The 18009-nt window shown below is 38.2% G+C and overlaps 1 protein-coding gene across 3 annotated transcripts in view; it reads left to right on the top strand.

The window, feature by feature from the left end:
- LOC126213592 (uncharacterized) overlaps positions 1-18009 on the top strand; it is a 313729-nt gene that overhangs the window by 62251 nt on the left and 233469 nt on the right. For all 3 annotated transcript variants that reach the window (XM_049941451.1, XM_049941452.1, XM_049941450.1), the window contains exon 4: positions 4679-4741. In XM_049941451.1, coding sequence (XP_049797408.1) covers positions 4679-4741 — 63 coding nt within the window. The remainder of the gene's footprint in view (positions 1-4678; positions 4742-18009) is intronic.

Raw genomic sequence — 18009 nt, 5'->3', positions numbered from 1 at the left:
GTCTGACCGGCCGTACGTTTTGTACGAAAGAACGTATACCGTTTTGCAACTACATTTACTGTTTCTTTGAAATAGGCATCTAAAGCCGACAAAATTTCCTCGTAGGTCAGAGTTGCTACGTCGCGTCGGGGAAACAATTTCACTATCACACGGTAGGTAGACACACCGACACAAGAAAGCAAAAACGGCTGCCGCTCTTTACCTTGTATTCTGTACGCGGCGAGATGAAACTGGAACTGGCTGGCCCACTCAGTCCAGGTTTCGCACTCGGCCTCAAAGGGCCTAAATGGCGGTGCGACAGCGTTGTGTGGCTGCGGTAGCGATGAAGCGGCGGCTGCCGCATCGGTTTGCAGCGCACGTTGACCCTGGACGAGCTGTCCAAGGGCTTCCAATAACGCCTGCGTCTGCTGATTCTGCAAGCGAAAAAATTCGGACAGTACATCTGGAGATTGTGGCGAAGCCATGACACAAGCAAATCAGAGCACAAAAAGGGAAAAAGAACAAATCAGTCCAAAGCAGAAAAAACACTTTCCCTCGTCGCCATGTGATGTGTCGGCAGCGGGGCCAACACCTTGTAGATCGAAGTGGCTGAAAGTGCACGCTAAACTAACGCAGACGGGCGTGAAGTACTGGAACATGAGACTTATTAATGAATAAGAAGAAAAGTACGTAGCTGGAATAATATACTTAACTTTATTCTCTTGTTGGAATACATCTCTTGAATAGTAGTAAGCTATAAGCACTGATACAAATGGCGCCTTGCTGGGTAGTAGCTATGGAATAAGCTGAAGGCTATTCTATCAGTCTCTCGGCAAATGAGAGGAAGACTTGGTAGGTCTGGTCGCAAGCTATGTCGTCCGTACAACTGGGGCGAGGTCTAGTCCGTGTCTTGTGACCTGCCATGTGGTGGCGCTAGGATTGCGATTACACAGTGGCGACACGCGGGTCCGACATGTACTACAGGACCGCGGCCGATTTAAGTTACCACCTAGCAAGTGTGGTGTCTAGCGGTGACACCACACTGCTACTGCAGCTTTACAACCCTATTGCCATAAGAAGGGTATGCAAATTGATAAAGGTCTGGTGACAAGTGTGGCTGTGAGAAAATGGCCACAAAGTTTGAAGCCGTGGATTGTTCGGATGATCGGCCCCGTAGTGGGCAACCAGACACAAGTGCTGCTGCTGCTGAGACAGCTCAGGAAGAAATGGAGGCTTTGGTGGGTCCATCTCCACACCCAATGCTCGTGAAGTCACACGTCACGACGGCATTCTGAGCGACACTGTCATACAGCATCAAGGCCTGCCCTCCAGTGCTATCCGTACAAAAGCCACTGTCAACGTGAACTGTTAACCACCGGTTTTGTGAGGCAGAGAGCTTTTGTGACGTCGGCACTTCAAAACAGATGGGGGAGATGACGACTGGTTGTTTACGTGTTTGACTGACGAAGCCCATTTCACACTCTGAGGGTTGTGCCAGCACCCACAGCTGCAGAATTTGGGCTACTGTAAATCCTAGAACTGTTGTGAAAGTACATCACAAGTTACTGTTGCCACGGCTGAGAATGCTGGACGCAGCGTGCAGTCTTCGAGCAGCGCACGAAATGCCTTACGACAGCCGAACATTGCTCCGTCCACTTTTCGAAAAGTGCTGCGAACAGTTGCAAAACAGTATCTCCACTGCAGTTCGAGGCTGTCGACGGATGCGGATGGTCGTCACATTGAAACATTTGTAACCTGGACTGTAGACATAGTAAGCAGCTAACAAGTGTTACTCTCTCGTGTGGTCATTAACAAGTTTCTTTCAATGGTTTATTTGTTATTTCTCTTCTGCACGTCCTTACAAATGTTTCCACATAGCTTTGTTGTCCTACAGTCACTTGTACTTTCTGGAAAGTTTCATCGTAACCACCCTGTACTACACGGTTTCAATTGTGTCAAATGTGGCAGCTGTCGTGCGTCGGCTATATAGATGTGGGTTACATGCTATTCTGCTGAAATGACATGTTAAACTACACTCCCAGAAAATAATGTTCCCAACATGTAATAATCATTATTGCCAGTCTTGGTGATGGGGCCCTGGAGCATTTGGTAACTGTTTGGTTTCTGTTCATTTGAAGTGATAAATCTATTATCCTGAAAGTGTTTGGCATTGTCTTAAACATTTAATGGTTGATAATTGGCTTCCCTACTCTTCCCAGTCATGCATCCAATTATATCACAGTCCACACAGACATGTTGGCACACAAAATCCATTGGATTTTTCTGAAAATTTACCAAAATTGTTGAGCAGTTCATTTTTGCTTTTGCTTTTGCTTTTGGCCATGACTTAACCAAATGTGGCACCTGTCTTCCACAATGGTTTCAGGTAGATTATTATTTGTGCAAAATTCACCATACTATTCTTTTCTATACTTATGGATGCAGTCTACATGTTGCACCTTTCATCTGACGACTGCATGTACAGGGCTGTGTTTGCCAGTCACCTGTCACGCATGCCAGTCGAATGCATCCCACGTCCCTCCGTTAATGTCTCACTGTGGGATTTTTCAACCAGTGTCATTTGAAGAGCGAAACAAACACCACGAGTGTAACTTTGAAGTCTGCAAACGTCACAATGGCAAGACCGAATTATTCCATTCTACAAGTGTTTATTTACAATTCGTATGTGCGTTCAGGGTCTGCTCGTACTGCCCAGAGATTGTTTGGACAGAAGTTTCCAGGTGTTCCAATTCAGAGTCATTATGCAATTCACAAATTGCTGAATAAATTTTGTGAAACAGTAAGTGCACATGACAAGAAATGTAAATGATGACTTACAGTCCTCACAGAAGCTCATCTTGGGGACGTTGGATACTGTCTGGAAAATTCTCCCAAAAAGCCCCTCAGATGTATTTGACAGCAGACGCAAATTTGTTACACCTCTGTACAATGATGTGCTGAGTTATTTGGGCTAAGGCCCTATAAAGTAAAAGTAGTGCAAGAATTTAAACCTGGTGACCCCACCCACAGGGTTAGGTTTTGTGAGCAGATTATGAAACAAGTGCAGGAAGGTGAAATGGATCCTTACTTCATTCTGTTTTCAGGTGAGGCTCGATGCTATTTACAGCGGTATGTTAATTCCTAAAACTGTCGACATTGGAGTGCCGATACACCTATTCTACTTCACGAGGAATTCCTTCATGATCAGAAAATAGGAGTGCACAGTTGGTGGTGACAGAATAATAGGCCCAATTCTTTTTAATGGCACGGTTAAGAGTGAGAGATATGTGCAAACATTTACAACCATTTTTTAACGTATTGAGTGAATTTTTCAATAGGATTCACTTGTAATGCCAATGTTTCGTTGCACACAGTTCACAATATGTTCCACGAGAATCATTAACTGCCGTATCTGGCCCACTCGAAGTTACGGTTTAATCCCATACGATTTCTGTTTGTGGGGAGCACGAAAGGATAAAGTGGTAAAGTGCACACAATAAATTCGCACACTTTACAGGAACTTGTTGATAATGTTCTTGAGTCAGTTAATTCAATTTCTCAAAGAGACTTACATTGTGTGATGAATAATTTCTTGAATAGATGTCAAAAATGAATGGAAACAGAGGCGGGGGGTTGGGGGGGGGGTGGGGGGGGGGACAGTTCCAGCATGTCCTTGCATGACACAGATGAGTAAAAAATTTATTTGCACGTATTTTATGTTTAGTACTGCAGTAGCAGGCGGGTGACGTTGCATCCGCTTCTACAGACAATGGAGCACTCGCTGCCCACTGTCTACTGCACTGTCCGTGCAGTCGTCAGAAAAAAGGAATGTCTTAACTGTTGACAGTGAAGGAAAATAATTTTTGTAAACCTTAACCGAAACTGGACACATTTCTTTTGGCGACGTACCTTCCAAAACAAATAATTTTATAATTGCACAGTATTTCAGTTAATACATTTGAATGGAATGTATGATGATTTTGTGTGTGTGTTCAAAAAATAAATGTAAAAGATGATGTTGTAAACAGCAATTTGTTGCCAGGCTTTTTTGTAGACAAAGTGTATTACACTTGTAGAGAGATGCATTCCACATATCAGCGATTCATAATTATGATCTGTGGCAAAAACAATACACACAAAAGCATGACTACTTTAAAAAGCATACTACTACCAGTGCTACTGCTAGTCAGGGTGACAGTTCTTCTGGTTAACCGGGAATTCTCAGAGAATTACAGTTTACCTGGTAAAATCAGGGAACTTAAGAAATTTCATAAAATCTTGGGGAATTCTGTGTTTTTAACCTAGCATTAAAATACAATTTTATTGAGTTTTATACTTGTGTGGATACTATTCCATATAAATTATGTATTTTAACAACTGTGCTTAAAACTATTGCTTATCTCAGCTGAGAGGACAGAAAGCAAGATTGTTATTGTGTTATACTACCCCCCCCCCCCCCCCCCCCTTAATTTATCAGGAGGTTCTTGGCAGCATTTTCCTCCTCACACCTGGAATTCACAGGAAATTTTTCTTCCAAGTTTGAGTAGCCATCCTCCTAGTAGTAGTAGTAGTAGTAGTAGTAGTAAAGAGACAACCAGGCTAAAAAATCATCTTGCCCCTGTAATTTTTAGTTTGGGAAAAATTTGTTTCAGTGCTCCTGTCTCCGTATAACTTATCACTGTCTTCATTTTCTTTGTAGGACTGGTCATTTGGAAATAGTGCTCAGGAGGAAACTGACCCTTTAGGCATTGAAGAAGACCAGGTAACTTTAAATAGCATTATTTAGTTATTCTATTATTATTTAGTGCTTTAGAATCTTGACATAGTGTGTTACCTACAAAGTAGTAACTACATCCCCCCCCCCCCCCCCCCTGTATCACCCTAGACAAAAACTCAGTTCCAATGATTCTCAACAGAAAAAGGGGTAGAAATTTCATCTCGGATCAGTGTCGTTTTCGCTTGTCCTAACAAGAGTAGTGGTATCACTGGAGGACAGATTACTTTGTGTATTGAACTTTGGAAATAATGTGTTAGTGTGTAAATCTTCTTCTTCTGTCTTTTAACATCCTCCTTGTTGTAAATGTATAAATGGATCTGAAAATGGAAAAGTTGCTCATCAGGTTATAACATTGGCTATATTATTTAACTGCTATACAGGAACTCTGGGTCAGTTGCAGGTGGCTTAGATAGCAATTTCCAGGAGCAACAAAAATTTGGTTTTCAATACTTTGCATATATATTCACTGAATTTTAAAACTGAAAATGCAGTTGTAATCTATTAATTGTAATCTTGTGTTAAAAGTTGAACACAGTAAGGCAAGTATCAAGGGTTAGAACCTGTGTGTTTCTCATGAGGCGGTGTAACAAGTGGCGCACAAATACCTAGACTATATTCACCCAGTATTAGAGAATGAGAACACTCAGTAACTTTCAGTAAGCCTTAGAAGTAATTGAAACCTCTGTAAAACTTTTTTGCAGTAAAACTTTCAGCATCAGACATGACATTTTTATGTATTACTTCTTTGCTCTGACACTATTCACAACGCAGTTCACAGTTTTTAATACTTAACCAATTTCCATGAAAAACAAAAAAAAAAAAAATTTGTTCCTTAAGGGGGGTAGGATGTCAAATGGGCGAACTTGGAGCAGGAGAGGCACCACAGGACATTTTATTTTCTACTGTCTATATTTTTACAAATAAATTCATAAAACTTTGTCAGCATGACCAGGAAGGATTCAGGATTCACGCTTATAGCAGTGGAAGTGGAAAAACATAACAAAATAATTTTTTTTAGATATGAAATTTCATCATTTTCTCACTTACTGTTGGCTGCATTTGTTGCTATAGGTACATTTTTCTTCACAAGTAAGAGAGATTCTTTGATGAATTTTGCATAGCATACAAACCATACTTACAGGTGTATGAAACTCTAGAATTTTCCAAATCTATTAAAAACTGTGGTAAAAATTGAGATAATTAACTACAAAATTTGATTTTTTTTTCTAAACATAAAGTTTAAAACGTAACAGCTCATTCATTTTTTCATAAATTAAATAGATTCTAGAGTTTCAGACACCTGTAAGTATGGTTTGTATGCTGTGCAAAATTCATCAGTCTCTCTTACTTATGAAGTAAAGTGTACCTATAGCAACAAATGCAGCCAATAGTAACTGAAAAAATGATGAAATTTCGCATGTAAAAAAAATTATTTTGTTATGTTTTTGAACTTCCGGTGCTATGAGTGTGAATCCTGAATCCTTCCTGGTCATGCTGACAAAGTTTTATGAATTTACTTGTAAAAGTATAGACAGTGTAAATTAAAATGTCCTGTGATGCCTCTCCTGCTCCAAGTCGGCCTGTTTGACGTCCTACCCCCCTTAAATTTGTAGAAATGTTGCACATTGCTAAAATTCAACATAATCACCACCATTATCTATCGTTTTCTGTAAACGGATATGGATGTTTTCGATAGACTTGTACAGATAATTGGTGATATATTTCCAAACACTTGGCGAATTTGCTCCTAAATTTAATTAAGAATTTTTCGTTTTATATGATAAACTTCCTCTTTAGACTGCCCCCAGAAGAAGACATCACAGGGCATTAGGTCCGGACACCTTGGCAGCCATTGGAGGTTACCATGACATCCCAGACATAGTTGTCTGATAATAGTTCCTGGCAGTAAAGTGGTTGTCCATGGAGGAAAATTCAACTGTTTCTTCAGAAAGAGTTGGTTTAAACCACTGTTGCGAGATGCCTGTCTTTGTGATTTCTGAGTTTTTAATGTACTTTTATATTGTGTTGTATTTATTTGGGCCAGTAAATCTTACTTGTACAGTACTGCGCAGCAGATATTGGACAGGTCAATGCAAATTTATCTTCAATATTAGGAAAAGGATAGTTGCTACTTATCATATAGTGGAAACGCTGAGAGTCACAGACAGGCACAACAAAAAGACTGTCAGAAAGTAAAATTTAGCCAACAAGGCCTTTGTCAAACACACACACACACACACACACACACAAATGGTGTGTGCGTGTGTGTCTAAATTTGATAAAGGCCTTGTTGGCCGAAAGCTTACTTTCCGACAGTCTTTTTGTTTTGCCTGTCTGTGACTCAGCACCTCTGTTATATGTTGAGTAGCAACTATCCTTTTTATAATATTGTTACATTCCATCCTAGATTTTCCATTTTCCAGATATATCTTCATTTTTACAATAACGAATCCATTTCTTTAAACTCTGACTTATAATTAAATCACTTTAGCTAGAAAATTACAACTAAAATACAAATGAACTAATGTTAATGATAGCAATCTTTGCACACTACATGTAGATAGTTACATTTACACAATATTTTTGTTAGTGATAAAGAATGTGGCTTATACATGTAACATTAACTTCTTTAAGCTCTCAAAGATTTTAGAGGAACTCTTCCAGACTATAGAAGCAATACATTAATAGATATTCTTTTAACATTGCTTTAATTTTTTTTTGGGTAATTTATTACTGTAATTTCTTTTGGCAACATATTGTAATTAATTTTACCATAGTGTAATGTTCATTTTTGGCACAAATCAGTTTTTATTTGGAGCATGTGACAGTCAGTTTTCTGTCTTGTGTTGTGTTGATGCAGATTTTCATTTTTGAGAACGACACTCGGATTTGTTATTGCGTATTTATTGATAAACATTGGACTTTCAGAGATGTATATATGTGGAAGAGGAAGAATCCCATCCTTTTAAATAGTGGTTTGCAGGGTTTGTTCTTTTTTATTCCAGCAAAGATTCTCACTATCCTTCTTGCGTAATGAAGAGTTTTAGGTAGGATGGCGAGTTACCGCAGAAGTAATCCAGTACTTCAGAATAGAGTGTATATTAGTGGAATTCACAGTCATTAAACAGTTCTTATTACAACAGTTTTCAAACACATTCATTAAATAGCACATGGTACTTAGCCTCTTAAATATACTATCAATGTCAGCATCCTATTTAAATTTAACTTAGAGCCAGGTCCCCAAAAATTTTGTATTCACTACTCTTACAATATCTGTGTTTGATATCTGCATTGTTTATATCCTCTTTGCTGTTTCTCTTGATATTATGAAAATTTAATACTATTGTTTTACTTTTATTTATTATTAGTTTGTTTTGGCTGAATCAGTTTAGAACACTTCTGTCATCTGTGTACTGGATAGTGCTATGACACTGTTCAGTTAATGCTACGTCATTTACATATATTAGAAACAGGTTGAGGCACGATACTGAGGCCTATGGTTTACCATCCATACTTCATTGTGATCGGAATAGTGTATGGTTGATTTATTATCTTCTTGAAATTCTATTAGTACTACTTGCTTCCAGCCAATAAGATATGACCTAAGCCAGTTGTCAGGTGTAGCTCTGATACCAATATTATCAAGTTTGTGCAGCAGTAGGATGTGGTCCATGATGTCAGAGACCTTAAACAGATCAAGACATATGCCAGTTGCTTTTCCTCCGCTATCAAGTTTTTGGAGCACTTCACTCACAAATTCAAATATTGCTGTTTCTGTTGATTGGCCCTTCCGGAAAGTATATTGGACTGTGGATAATATGGTGCACTTTTCTAGGAAATCTAACAACTTCTTATGAAAAATTTTATGTGGTATTTTCAAAAATACTGATAGCAAAGCAATAGCCCTGTAATTAGTTATGTTGTCTTTCTTACCATTTTTGAACATTGGCTTGAATATCACTATCTTTAAGCAGGAAGGAATGGATAGTTGAAAAGTTGGGCTAATGGAACGGCAATGAGATCACCTGCATTTTTAATGACATATAGGAATCACATCCATACCTGTTGAAAATTTTGCTCTTAATGTACTAATTGCTAGTAAAATTTCTTTGCTAGTAAAATTTCTTTAGGATTGGTTGGGGGCAGAAATAGGGAGTCAGGGTTTCTATTTAGATTTGCTGGTAGTCTGTTAAAATTTGTATTAGAGGATTTTGTACCAAAGAATGATTGTTTGCTAATGTTTGAAAATATGTATTAGAGTCACTGGCTACTTCTGGATTTGTAATTTGTTTGCCATCTTGGTCTAGCTGGAGGCTTACCTTTTTTTTGGGGGGGGGGGGGGGGGCACTCACCTAGTTGCTGTTTGACTCTCTTCCATATGGCTTTCGTTTTGTTCCTGGCCGTTATTATGTGGTTATCATTTGCCATTGTTTTAGCTTCTTCTATAACTTTGTGAAATACTCTCTTATAATTTTTGAAATACACCAGAAATTCTTCAGTAACATTTTGTGTTTTGAAATTTTCATAAAGTCTCCTCTTTTCAGCACAAGATATTTAGTGAGTGCCTGAGATGTTCCAAGTTTTGCTTGTTAAAATTTCTACATTTTCTTATTATTTGTGGTTCAGTATTGCCAGTGGTCTCTATTGGGAATCCAATAAATTGTGCATAATGATCACAGAAACCTGTATTCATGTTTCCAGTTTCGTATAAATATTTACCTGTATTTATTACTGTCTGATCTATAGTGCTACTAGATGATTTGGTGACTCTGGTCAGGGATTTAATGGTTGTGTGGATGTTATAAGTCTTTAATAAGGTGTCACTGTTTAATTTGTCTTTTGAGTTCTTGTTGAAATCTATGTTAAAGTCACCACATATGATAGTTGTTTTACTAAATAATTTTGTGCTGTTTAGTCAGGGTGTATACGCCCCGGGACAACCAGGAGAAATTCGAGAATTTTTTCATTCGGGAGAAAACTGGGAAAAACCCGGGAATTTTTTAAAATTCCAGAAATTTTCATTGTTTTAGTTTTCAGTCACATTTTTGTGGTTTTGACAGGAAGAACTGTTACTCTAACAAAGAATTTTACTTTAGCCCACTACTCCAAAATAATGCTGCAGCAATAAAACATAAACAAAGGGGGAAAAAAACCCAAACTTAAGTTACAAAGGAAATGCACCATTTAGAACAACAAAACACAGTGCACACACAAGCGTCTGCCAACAGTAGTGTGAGTTGTAATGGGATGAGTAGTATTCTCCTTGTGAACGGTTTCACGTTTGGTGAATTTACTGTTTTCTCTTTGTTTACATCCCTCAAGCCAAATGAAAACAAAATGTATTTCTGTGGCTGGGAACTATAAAGTGAATTAAAATACATTCATATAATTATGGAAGGCTAAAATGTGTTATTGGTTTCAGTTTTCTGATTTAATTTTATTTTCAGGTTTGTGGCAGTCAGGTATAAATTGCCTTGCAGGACAATGAAGTTATTTTTGTTGATTTGCTAAAAAAAAAAGCTAGCTTTAATTAATCTTTTCCGCAGAGGCAGTAAATTTATTTGAAACAGTATTGGCTAGTGTCAACTGTTTGCGGAATTTCAAGTGCACATTTTTATCTCCTCGGACATATGGCATTATGTCATAATAAAGAACTAAACATAAGATAACAACAGTACTGATACTCCAAGAAAATTTGCATCCTGAAAGCCACACTGAAAAGTCTAATAACAGGTTGGGGCCTACTTCTTTGTGAATATGGACGTATGAATATGCCCTGTAAGCCAAATGACGCATTTTAGTATGGTTTACAAAATTCCGATGCTCTTGGAGTATCCTCTGATGTCCTGTTTTGTTTATGACATAATGTAAGATCTCCTAATGCTTTCTATGTAGAAACATGTGGGCTACCTTCATCATCGTAGGTGCGCACGCACGGTAACGCCGTTTTCTGGCACTCTCTGACAACTGCTGAACCGAATTCTAACAGGTCGCGGGAAAATATTGCGATTGGTGGTTTCATTTTACCCAACGTGGATTTTGTTACATGTGCGAGCGTGCTTTGAATTTCTTAAATCACAGAGCATTTGATTCTCATTTAAAGCTTAACACTTGGAGGGCCAGCCACTTAGAAGAATTTTGAGCCCAGAAGAGCAGACATTTATGTCATTGCTTAAAATTTTACTGGCACATTTGTGTGATTTTTTTGGTGAAAAGCTTAGTGTCCGACAGTCTTTTTGTTGTGCCTATATGTGACTCAGCACCTCTGCTACATGAGAAGTAATATCTGGTGTTCCCCAAGCAAGTGTTATAGGCTGTTCCTGATCTACATAAACGATTTTGGAGACAATTTGAGCAGCCTACTTAGTTTGCTTGCAGATGATGATATCATTTACTGCCTTGTGAAGTCATCAGATGATCAAAACCAATTGAAAAATGATTTAGCCAAGATATCAGTATGCTACGAAAAGTGCTAGTTCACTCTAAACAATGAAAAGTTTAAAGTCATCTGTACAAGTACTAAAAGGAATCTGCTAAATTTCAGTTACATGATAAATCGTGCAAATCTGCAGACTGTCGATTCACTAAATAATTAGGAATTACAGTTGCGAACAACTTAAATTGGAATGATCATGTAGATAATGTTCTTGGGAAATCAAACCAAAGGCTGCAGTTTATTGGCAGAACATTTTCTGGGCTATTAATGTGCAGTATGGGAGCCACATCAGTGGGATGGACAGAGGAAATCGAAGGAAGTCCAAAGAAGTGTAGTTCGTTTTGTATCATTTCGAAATAGGGAAGAGAGTGTCATGGATATGGTACATGTATGGGGTGCCAGTCATTAAAACAGACATTTTCCCTTGCGGCAAGATCTTCTCGTGAAATTTTAGTCACCAACTTTCTCCTCGTAGTGTGAAAATATTGTTGCTGCCCATTTACATAGGGAGAGATGATCATCATAATAAAATAAGAGAAATCAGAGCTTCCACGGAAATATTTAAGTGTTTGTTTTTCCCGTGTACCGTTCGAGAGTGGAACCGTAGAGAAATAGCTCCAAGGTGATTCGAAACCTCTCCCAGGCACTTAATTTGTAAATTGTGGAGTAATTCTGTAGATGTAGATGTATAAGGGCTGGCATAATGTCCTTCCTGTTGCCACCCCATTATCCCCAGGGGCGGATTACGTGTAACCCAGCTGCCTGCATATAGCGTTATTCGTGCAAAAGTGAGAGAACATTTTCAAAATGTTTGCGAATTGTGTGACACATGGGTTTGCAAATTGTGTAACTACATGGGACTTGGGTGGGTACTAGTCCAATATTTATCTAGTGGGATGTGGGGCATGCCCTAAAAGCCAAACCCAGCCTGGTCGACACACTGACCTTCATCGTTAATCTGCGAGGCATATTCAGTCTGGGGGCAGCACCCCTCACTGTTCCGGAAGCGGCGCTTTAATGCACGTGGCTATCTGGGTGAGTTCTCAATGCCCTGTCTCTGTATATCTTTATTATGCTGTGATGCATTGTTAATTGACACCACATTTAATGTTAAAGCTTTGATAATGTAAAAGATCCTTTCTTTGTTTCTGTCATTGGCATTTCTACTCCCTGTAGGAAAAGCATGCTAAGTTTGTGAATGTCTCAGTTGAGTGCTCTCTAATACAGTAGCAAAAGTGCTTCCACCGAGCATGAGTTTACGAATGATTATTTATTTATTTATTTATTGTCTTTTTTTTGCATATAGTCACCAACTGGTGACTTTTGCAAATGTCATAGCATTTTTATACAATTTTTATACAAACAGTAGGAATTTGCAATTCACATTTACAAGAAGCCACTTAAAGGTGACACACTTGGCAATATATGGTACAGTACTTCAGAATGCAACATACAGTTGTTACATAGTATAGGTATCTGAATTTACAAGCAAGTTGTTACAAAAATAATATATATTACAATCACCTCAGAATCGTACATCGTATAGATAGGAGAGTTAGGCCTACATTTAAGAATAGCTACATTGTAATATCAGTATTCATTCAGTGAGTACAAACATTTGAGAGTTAAGAATGATTTTAATTCCCTTTTGAATACTTTACCTCTGTGGCATCTTATAGCACTTGGCAGTTTGTTAAACCGTATGTGGCCATTTATCCAAGGACTATGATCTGTTGTCTTTAGTTTAGTCCTGTTTCTCTGAAGAAGCAGCCTTTTTGTCTTGTGTTATGGGTATGCACAACAGAGCTCTTAGCTTCATTATTTTTATGGCCCACAGAGAATGTTATTAATTTGTACAGATACAAGAAGTATACTGTTAGATATTTATGTTGTACAAAGGTTTCCCTACATGAATCTCTGTATCCTAGTTGATGCATGGTCCTGGTTGCTCTTTTCTGCAGCGCATCCCCATACCTCTATTGCATAATTAATATATGCAAATATAGTCCCATAATAATCAGTTTTTAATGTTTGGTCAGAGATTAATTTTGATAGTTTGCTAATTAAGTGCAGTGAACTGTTGATTTTATTGCATACAACATTGATATGTTCTACCTATCTAAGATTTTCGTCTAGGTATATCCCCAAAAATATACATTTGTTAGTGTCTACTTTGTTGATGCCACTTATAGTATAAATACAGGTTTGGTATGAATTACCAGGTTTAAATGGTAATAGCTGGGATCTGCTAATATTGACTTTTAGACCTTGATCATGGAAGTAAGTAGTTATTTGACTTAAGCCATCAGTTGCAGCCAATGTCAAGCCATTAGTTTGTCTGCAAAAGAACAAAAGTGAGGTATCATCTGCATAACTTACTACTTGGGAGTACAGAGGTGCCTCTAAATCATTAATGTAGACCAGGAAAAGGAAGGGGTCCAATACGGAGCCCTGAGGTACGCCTTGTTTTACTGTTTCATAGCTGGATTGGAAATGTTTGATCTGACCATTAATTTTTTAACTCAGCTTTGTACACTGCTTACGATTGCTTAGATAAATTATCAGTAGTTGTATGGATGTGGCATTTATATTGTAAGTTTCCAGTTTGCTTAGTAGTAGCTCGTGGTTCACTGATTACAAGAACTAAGGATGCAAAATGTGTGTCGTTACCTCCAGTTCCAGGATGAAGTGTCTTATTTGCAAGTTTCTTTTTGCGAATGTATTGTGCCCGAGTTTTGTGAGTTTTGTTTTATTGTAACTACGCATACCCTGAGTTTGTGAACACAATACAAATTAGTATCACATTTAGCCAACTTACATCACATTTCAGTACTCATTAGCATAACAAACTGTACTAAAATTTACACATTTTGTAAAGATATTTTATGTTGTGTACACTTAAAATGCATATTTTTGTAAGAAGCAAGTACATGGGTTGGAACTTTAATAGTGGCAACTATTTATTTACAGCTCGTACAAAATAGATACGTGTTTCAAAGTTTTACTGACCTTCAAAGTAGTCTTCAGCATTGTGTATAACCCATTTCCTGTTATGTGGAAGTTGTGGGATACTCTTAGCAGTTCCAGTTGTGTTGACAGTTCGAGTAGCGCGGTCTATTGCCCAACAAATTTGTAGTGAATTTGAAGTGAATGCCGTGAAGTGTTTCCTTCAGTTTAGAAATATAGTTGAACTCACGAGGGCTCAAGTCAGGGGAGTGCAGTAGGTGGTATAGCACTTAGCAGCCCCATCAGTCAAACAAATCAGTAACAGCTTACACTGTACGTGCTTGAGTATTGTCCTGCAAAATGATGGTCAGGTCCTGCAGAAAGTGTCATCACTTCTGTCTCTAAGCTGGTCGTAGGTTGTGTTCCAAAAATGAACAGCATAGAGACCGAAGTGATGACACTTTCATGCAGGACCTGACCATCATTTTTCTGGACAATGCTCAAGCACGTACAGTGCAAGCTGTTACTGATTTGTTTGACTGATGGGGCCGCTAAGTGCTATACCTCCTACTGCACTCCCCTGACTTAAGCCCTCGTGAGTTCGGCTCGATTTCTAAACTGAAGGAAACACTTCACGCCATTCACTTCAGAACTGCTACAAATTTGGGCAATAGACTGTGCCGCTCGAGCTGTCAACACAACTGGCACTGCTAACAGTTTCCTATGATTTCCACATCACTGGCAACAGGTTATCCACAATGCTGGTGACTACTTTGAAGGTAAATTAAACTCTGAAACACGTATCTATTTTGTACGAGCTGTAAATAAATAGTTGCCACTATTAAAGTTCCCACCCTTGTATAAATACAAAAACCATGAAATACAACATGTTAAGCTTAGCGAACACTCAAATTAACACAATACGTACTATATTTGTTTGCATCAGTTAACCACAGCACATGACTCTTTTTTCACGTAAACTCGTCAGGGCCTTGGGTTGAAAATGTGAGAAACAATCTCAATTTCAGTACTGAAAACACGGAAAACATTAAGAATGCAGTGAAGCTAATATGCTATATACCATCTGCGATTTTCACATTTACATGTGTGTATTAAAAAAATCTTCAGTTAAGGTGAGATCAGACCCCCTATGCCGTCAATGCTAAATTCTTTCAACTTTTAACCCATTATTTCTAAAACTATTGAAGATATCACCACCAAATTTTTACCAATTGATTATCTGAATGTATTTAGTTCCCTGATCTAGAATGGAAAAAGTACACTTAGTGGAAATAGAGATATAATGTTTTATAAATATGCCTGTTTATTTGAGTAAACTATTGTGTTTTATACAACACAGCATCATTTATATAACCCTCAAAACACTGATTGTAGACCCATATTATCACCTCCTCTTTGTAAACAATCCCCATAAATTTTATGTTTATATGATTATTGCTTCATGAGAAAATGGGTGTTTTGCATGAAAATTTACAGTTTTGAGAAAATTTATGTTTAAATAAGAAGTCTATAGAAACATACCTTTCTTCTTAAAAAGCTGGCTAAAGGCAGCCTGCTGCATAATCTGATCCTTCTTCTTCACCTAAAGTCTTCATTCTTCTCTTCTTTCTTGCCTCCTTGGTCATTTGCTGAGCAGTAATTTCAACTTTGCGCACTCTTAATCAGTCCATAGCTTCCAATGTAGTTGCCGTATTCTGCCCTATATTTATTGCCAGCTGATCCAGGACTTTTAATATCCCATAACTCCCATCATTGAAAGAAATAGCCGCATCTCACACACCTAGTCTTTAAACACATTTTTTGGAATCCGTGTCCACACAATATTGTTAAGTGCCTCATTAGTATTCTGTGTCCTCCCATGGAGGCATTTCTTTAGCAAGTCTGGATGTGCTAAGTCTCTAAATATAGGCTTAATGGCCTCCATTACTGCTTCAGGTATTGAATGTTTAAATGCATTTAATTTTCCTGCTGCCTATGCTTTTCGATACTTGCATCGTGTATCTGGTGCAGGTGGGCACAAGCTATGTACAGGGTTAGTGTCTGTGGACAGCCTGTGAAAGTATGTTGCCCACACTGCTCTTTTCGTGCTTTCCAAATCATGTGGGTTTTCTCTTATGGCTCTGCCATTGTATTCTTGAAATTTGGCATAAATTAGAAATGATTTTTCAACACCACAATGTTTGCATATAATTTTAAGTTTCCATTCCTAGCAGTCACATATTCTGAAATCACTATATCTCCACCACGTAACTTGCATGCTAAAGTCTCTTTCAACACTGCTGTTAAAATATTCAAATCTATAATTATATTCACACCACTGCATTCATGGACAGTTAATGCATCTCCATCACACTGAGCTAGCAATTTTCTTTATGATGCACTGGGGAGAGTGCCAACAGTCTTCTAGCCTTTAAACTATTATTTTGATTCAATTCATATTATTCACAATTGGTGAAGTCCTATAGTACCTATTTCCTTTGTTGTGGCGTGTCTTGGAGATACCTTTTGGATATGTCATTTTAATAAGAGCAACAACGCACAACATTTTCACTACAAACACAGCAAACTTCCAAACATGTAAACATTTCCCTTGTTTTCAAAGATATCCAAGTGTATGGGCAAGGAATATTAAATAATCAGTGCAGCCAACCCATGGTAAACAATGTCAACGAGAAAGAAGAAAACCACAGCCTTGTAGGGCATGTATTTCTGAGATTTGAATACAGATCTGAGAGGACGACAAAATCAAAGGAGACATTGCGATGTGTCAAGTAAAAGTTAAAAAATTAACAATACATTTAAACGGAAGTTTTTCAAAAATTATGCTCCAACGTCTCCAGGAAAGTCCAAGTATTTATATAGCAGAAAAAAACTAAATTATCTATTTTTTTGAAAATTTGGAGTCTGATCTTACCTTAAAGTGGTACACTACATTAAGGATCTCTCCAATTGTGTCGTTTTTATTTAAATTTCTTTATGCTAAAGTTTTGGGAAATTATAGTTTGGTAGCTAAGCGTGCTACCTATAGATCCTATCTTGGATTTAGCTTTTGGTGATTTTTAGTAACTGATTATGAAAAGGAAAGATGTTTTAGAGCAGGGCTTCCAAACCTTTTCAGCTGGCGGACCCCTTCTTCAGTCGAAAATGCATGGCGGACCCCTAGTCAGTCAAGAGCACAGTATCTTTAAATTTCAGAGCGAAACCCATGGGAACTGTATCCAGACACTTACTAGTGGATTTACTCCCTTTGTTCAACACACTATAGCCTCTTTAAAATTACTTGCTAATTGACATTTCACACTTGGGAGCTGCCTTCCTCTAAGAGCAATCAACGTCACGTCCAAACTGTTCACTGTTGACAAGCTGCCACTTGTGGTCTGCTCACTTCCGCTGTTTGGCTACTGTTGTATAAGGAGCATGCATATTTCGTAACAGTCGTGTGTGTGTGTGTGTGTGTGTGTGTGTGTGTGTGTGTGTGTGTGTGTGGTTTTTCGTGGCATCCGAAGAAAAATGTTCAAATGTATGTAAAGTCTATGGGACCCTAGTCTTGCACACTATTAATCTAAGTTTAACTTCCGCTAAGGACAACACACACACACACACACACACACACACACGCCCGAGGGAGGACTCGAACCTCTAGCAGGAGCAGCCGCGCAATCCACGACGACATGACGCCTTAGACTGCGCGGCCATTCCGTGCAGCTGTGAAGAAAAGAGGCAGACCCATGATTAGGGATACAAACACATCAAGAAAGAAAAGAGGCCAAGGAATTGCCTTTAAAGGACTTTTGTGACATCTGTTATGCAATGTGTCGGAATACATTCACCCAGTTTACATGCATTTCCA

This window comes from Schistocerca nitens, chromosome 11 (genome assembly GCF_023898315.1).
Source record: "Schistocerca nitens isolate TAMUIC-IGC-003100 chromosome 11, iqSchNite1.1, whole genome shotgun sequence".
NCBI lineage: Eukaryota > Metazoa > Arthropoda > Insecta > Orthoptera > Acrididae > Schistocerca > Schistocerca nitens.
This window is presented reverse-complemented; position numbering and strand designations above follow the sequence as displayed.